The following is a 6,086-nucleotide window of genomic DNA, read 5'->3' as shown; positions in this document are numbered from 1 at the left end:
AAAACAGGGTCCCACTTTATATTAAGTGGCCCTAATACCTGTGTACTGACATAGTAAATAGATGTGTACGTAGTATGTAACTACAGTGTAATACACAGTGGTACATAGTATCTACAGCTGTAATGTTTGTGTAACTACACATATGTAACAACCCACTGAATGGTATGTGTAAATACAAATGTGTAACAGGACATTGGTAACAACACTTTTTGGTAATGAAAGTGCACATGTGTAACAGGACTAACAGCACTTTTTGGTAAAGAAAGTGTTACACTTTATATTAAGTAAACAATTCCTATGGATTTACCATGTAATTACTCTGATGTTATACACAGGAGCGGCCAGTAAGTTAGGCTTTACATATAAATTGTGGTTGGTGTCCAGAATGTTACACTTTATATTAAGTTCCTGAGGAGTTACCATGTAAGTACACTGGTATTACAGTGGTGCACCAACTTGAGATCCAACTCCTCCCACTTTACATATCCCTAAACCTACCCATATCCACCCCCTGGATCAAAATTGTTCCAATTACTCTAATACATATTGTTGTTACAAAATGTAGTTATATATGTCCTGTTACACATTTGTACTTACACAAGCCATTCGGAGGGTTGTTACATGTGTGTAGTTACAGAAATATTACAGCTCTAGATACTATGTACCAATGCGTACTTACACTGTGGTTACATACTACGTACACATCTAGTTACTATGTAAGTACACAGGTATTAGGGCCACTTAATATAAAGTGGGACCAAAAAAGGTGCACACTAAACAGATCAGATCTATTTCAGAATCCTGTTCATTTTGGCAGTAGTAAATTAGCACGGTTTCCTGATTTTTGTAACATTTTCAGTTGAACCGAAAATCCCAAAAAGGCTCTTGTAAGTTTCCAGCATGAAAGTTTTTTTTAACATTACTGCAGAATCCTTACCCTGATTTTAAAGCGCTCTCGAATGCCCACCCTCATGGCGAACGTGGAGCCAGGCAGCAGAGGCAGACACATGCATTCTCCATACTGATGAGCCAGACTCAGGTCCAAACAGCACGGCACAAACGCACCCATCAGACCTGCACAGAAGAGGGGAGAGATGCTTATCTGCAACTAGTTTAACACTGCTTACATCAACTGACTACAAGAGGTTTCAATTCTGATAAATATGACTTTGAAAGATAAAGCAATGTCCTTGCTTTATGCACAGGTTAACTTTAAATTAATGGAAAATCAATAACAATTTATAATCATTAAGGAATGTCATTAACGTTTAATGATTTGTGAAACGGTACACAAACCGTTGGATTAGGAAAACAACAGTAATTATGCTTATAATGAATGCATAGTAATACATGGTGGAGTCCTAAGCCACTGAATAGCTGTAATTCAAAACGTTTGACTCATTAGATCAAGTAATTTATGCTATTAAGTCATTTATGTGATTTGTAAAGTATATAATCTGACGAAGCAGGATACCCTATATCTTTTGTACAAATGTAGTCATGTTTAACTGTGACAAACTACAGTTTGCGACAGTAATACAATACAAAAACAGTATTTAAAGAGACATTTTATAATTAACAATATATGTAAACAGTAAATGTAACAATTTAGCCTAGGGACCAATTCTCATTATTAACTAGTTGCTTATGAGCATGCATATCACTAGCGTTTTGGCTGTTCATTAGTACTTCTAAAGCGCATATTAATGCATTATTCAGCATAACCATATTTTAGATCCCTAAATCCTACCCTTAACTACTACCTTACTAACTATTAATAAGCACCAAATTAGGAGTTTATTGAGACAAGTTGATAGTTAGTTCATAGTAAGAAATGGTCCCCAAACTAAAGTGTGACCATAATAGGTTCTAGACGTTTTCTAAATTTTTACACAAGACCGCCAAGAGCCAGTCTTGGTCCTAAAAGATAAAGATATGCAGCTATATGGAATTCTGTGCGCAATCCATAAAGTTCCATCTCAATTACTCGTATAGAGAGACAGAGGCTTCATTGACAGACTTACAATGAATAAGCTGCTGTGTTGGATTTTCTGAGGTTATAAATATATTAGACCAAACTGTGTCCCACTAGAGTTCCAGGCCAGTTTTATTATTGGTCGGATTACTTAAAATAATTAAAATCCACGTGACACAATCCGGAAACAAGAAATTATGAAAGCCTGTTTTTTTCTGCCTAAATACAAAATAAAATAAAATAAAGCAACTTTATATATTCCCAGTGTGACTGTTTTTCATAATTGCGACTCTCAATCTCACAATTGTGTCTTTGTTTTCTGCAATTGTCAGATTTTACCTCTTGCAATTTACGAAGAGCTTACACCAGCATAAACCCCTCTTTTGGCATTCAAAAACTACTGTCAGGATTTAGACACGCAGTGAAAAATTTGCAATGAAAAGGCGTGGACAGTTATTTTTCCGGCTGACCTTATTGCACATGTATTTGTAGGAAATTTATGGGAGGAGAGTATGCCTATTTAAATGAATCATGCAAGGTTTTTACTATGAATTATGCAAAGCCAATTTACTTGTATTTTGCATTATTATTTAATGACCAAACAAGCTTGTCTTAACCTATTTTGAGTCTGTATTAGTAAATTACCCGCACCTGATTGTCACTCCGATGCTTTCGTGCCCTTTCAGTCTGATCAAGGTGCCCCCCGGACCTCGATTGTGCCCACGTAACACTATTTCTCCCTCCCCTGCCCCTCTGGAGGTCTGTGCACGCCACTGGTTGCAACTAGCAACTGTACCTCGCAACTGTGACTTTGTTTCCAGCAAAAGGGAACTTGGGTCTCTGCCGGTTTGACTTTATATCTCAAAATGTTACTTCACATGTCGCAATGCAATTTTATATCTTGCTAAATGGCTTTAAATCTTGCTGTTGCGACTGACAATATTGCAATGTGACCTTTCCATAATTGCAACCCTACATCTCTCCCAATTTTTACCTTTTATCTCACAATGTTACTTCACATCACAATGCAACTTCATGTCCTGCAAAGTGAATTTAAGTCTTCCAGTTGCGACTTTATTTCTCGTAGTTGCAACTTTTTAACTCGCAATGTGACTGGTTTTCTTTATTGCAAGATGTCACTACTGTGACTTTATCGCAAACATATCTCTCCCAATTTTGACTTTGCATCTCAAAATGTTACTTCATGTCATAATGCGACTTCATAGGGAGTACAGGTCTTGCAGTTGAGGCTTTGTCTCTCGTAGCTGCGACTTTCTATCTTGTGACTATTTCTCGCAATTGCAAACTTCTTTCCCAATTTTGACTTTGTCTCACAATGCTACTGTATGTCACAAAGCGACTTTATATCTTTAAAGGGTTAGTTCACCCAAAAATGAAAATTAGCCTATAAATTACTCACCTTCAAGTCATCCTAGGTGTATATTACTTTCTTCTTTCAGACGAATCCAGTCGGAGGTATATTAAAAATTATCTTTGATCTTTCAAGCTGTTTAATGGAACTCAGCGGGTGTTGTATGCATCAGTCAAAAAGAAGTTAAATAAAAAGCTCCCATCCATAAAAAAGTGTCTCACGCAGCTCCGCGGGGTGAACAAAGGCCTCCTGTAGCGAATCGATGCACTTTTGTAAGAAAAATATCCATATTCAAAACGTAATAATCACTTTAATGTAGCTTGCGCCAACAGTCCTACACGGAAGCAGCTCCGTGATGGATGACGTATGAGGTCAGCGCAGCGCATGCGCCAGTGAGTCTCGTAAAAACCAACATTTGATAACAGGAGCAAAGGAAGCAAAGTTTCCTTACTTTAGCAAAGGAAAACCAGTCTCCTCTTGGCCAATATCGAAATCCTCCGACATTCTTCTTTACAAATCCTCGTTTTGTACTTCTAATTAGTGACCGTTGTTTTGTTTTGATCTCTCCCCTTCGCTTCCGCGTGCGTCACTTCTGAGCGGCGCATGCACAAAGCTTACCTCATACTTCATCTGCCCGGAACTGCTTCCAGTGTACAACAGTGAGTGCAAGCTACATTAAAGTGATTATTAAGTTTTGAATATGGATATTTTTCTTACAAAAACGCATCGATTCGCTACAGAAAGCCTCTGTTCACTCCCCGGAGCCGTGTGAGACACTTTTTTTTAAATGGATGGGCGCTTTTTATTTAACTTATTTTGGACTGATGCATGCGACACCCGCTGAGTGCCACTAAACAGCTTGAAAGATCAAAGACAATTTTTAATATAACTCCCGACTGGATTCGTCTGAAAGAAGAAAGTCATATACACCTAGGATGACTTGAGGGTGAGTAATGTATGGGCTAATTTAAATTTTTGGGTGAACTAACCCTTTAAGTCTCGCATTTGAGAGTTTGTTTCTCAAACTATGACCGTTTCTAGCAAATGCAAACATGCATCTCTCCCAATTTTGATTTTAAATCTCAAAACTTTTGCTTTATACATCACAATGAGACTTATCTTGTATTTCTAACTTTTTTTTTTGTAGTAGCAACTTGTAACCCACAATGTGACTTTACGTAGATCTCATAATGCCTATATCAATCCTCTCTCAAGCACTTCCTCTTACATGTGCTGGTGTCACCGCACACTTCAAACAGTCCTGTGCTCCAGTCTCCTCCCGTTTGAGAGATAGTGGTCACTGTTGTCGTGGTCTCTCCGAGGCCAGGTTGAGTCAGAACAGGAAGTTGCATCTCCTCACTACCTGTTGGGTTTGCTTCAATATCTTTTCCTCCAAGAGGGTCCATTTGGATCTGACGCCGATACAAAAAAAGCAGTTTCACAACAGAAACACAGGTGCACACTCCTATAAAAAAAAGTCCTTACCTGACCTAAAAGTTTTGACAATATTGTGACATTAAACAAATGAAATGCATACTAATGAGGTGAACACTTACATGGCGAATGTCAAAGTGGCTCAGAACAATCCCTCACAATGACAACAGACTAAGGGAAAAGACAGGGGTGAGTTTCCTGTGGTGACAGTGGTGTGTTCTTTCTGATAGCCGCTTGGCCGAGAAGCCCTGACAGAAAGCTGCTGTGAGCTGATAAGCCTTCATACTCACACACACAACACACAGGAGAGTCCCACACAGATGAAAACACCTCTCAAGTGCATTCAAATACGAACTCTCCCAAGTCACAAACAGAAATGTATTCTAAATTCCTCTCAAATACCATCATGCATTTTTGGGACTACAGGCCTACTTACATGTATCCCACTGGTTCATACAATTCACACACTCACAAGAAATATTAAACAAAAGCTCACAAATGACACCTCAAAATATGCAACAAGAGCTTACCAGCGATCCAGGCTTTGTGTGATGTTACAGTGCAGAACTGCACGTTCTCTTGAGGTTAATGTCTCGCATCACTTCCTTCTGCACTGAAGCTAACGCACATCAAACTGGGTCACATCCACTAATGAAACACTGCATGTAGCTGTCACATGTAGAACGGCTCGCTTATGTGTTTGTCACCCATATCTGTTCAAGTGCATGCAAGCGTCCATCTGAACATGTTTCTTTGTGGCTGATCTCATCTTCACTTGCATCCGACTGTAAAAATGAGCCATCTTCGTATCTGCTATGGCCTTCTTGGCCGGAAAATAGTTATATCCCTCATATCACTTAGTTGGCACATTTTCAGTGCTATTTGTGTCTTAACTTTTTTTTTTGCCATTTTTTAACATATGACCTTTAAAGAAAATTTATATTTTCTCACCCCAGTCTCAAAATACAATGGCCGTAACCACCAATGATATCGAGACTATCAGATTAGTGATCATCCAATATGGTTTTATCAAAGTAACCAATAGTTATCATTACTAACCCTAAAGATAACCCGAAGTTTTCACCAAGGCTACAGTTCTATTAAATAAAACGGTACTATTGTGAAATATTATTACAATTTAAAATGACTGTTTTCTATTTCAATACATTTTAAAATGTAATTTATTGCTGTGATCAAAGCTGAATTTTCAGCATCATTACTCCAGTCTTCAGCGTCACATGATCCTTCAGAAATCATTCTAATATGCTGATTTGGTGCCCAACATTTCTTCTTATTTTGCTAATG

General features: G+C 38.1%; 1 protein-coding gene across 2 annotated transcripts in view; it reads right to left on the bottom strand.

The window, feature by feature from the left end:
• plac8l1 (PLAC8 like 1) overlaps positions 1–5,327 on the bottom strand; it is a 7,627-nt gene extending 2,300 nt beyond the window's left edge. Inside the window, exons 1-4 of one of the 2 annotated variants that reach the window (XM_016274970.1) lie at positions 5,312–5,327; positions 4,904–4,952; positions 4,576–4,759; positions 938–1,074 (exon numbers count right to left, since the gene is read on the bottom strand). In XM_016274970.1, coding sequence (XP_016130456.1) covers positions 938–1,074; positions 4,576–4,753 — 315 coding nt within the window. In that variant the 5' untranslated portion in view covers positions 4,754–4,759; positions 4,904–4,952; positions 5,312–5,327. Of the gene's footprint in view, positions 1–937; positions 1,075–4,575; positions 4,760–4,903; positions 5,104–5,311 lie in introns of those variants that run through there. The other variant, XM_016274969.1, reaches the window with a different exon arrangement.
• Positions 5,328–6,086: the final 759 nt, after the last annotated feature.

The sequence above is a fragment of the Sinocyclocheilus grahami genome, unplaced genomic scaffold (genome assembly GCF_001515645.1).
Source record: "Sinocyclocheilus grahami isolate Dianchi unplaced genomic scaffold, SAMN03320097.WGS_v1.1 scaffold91.1, whole genome shotgun sequence".
In the NCBI taxonomy this organism is placed as follows: Eukaryota; Metazoa; Chordata; class Actinopteri; order Cypriniformes; family Cyprinidae; genus Sinocyclocheilus; species Sinocyclocheilus grahami.
This window is presented reverse-complemented; position numbering and strand designations above follow the sequence as displayed.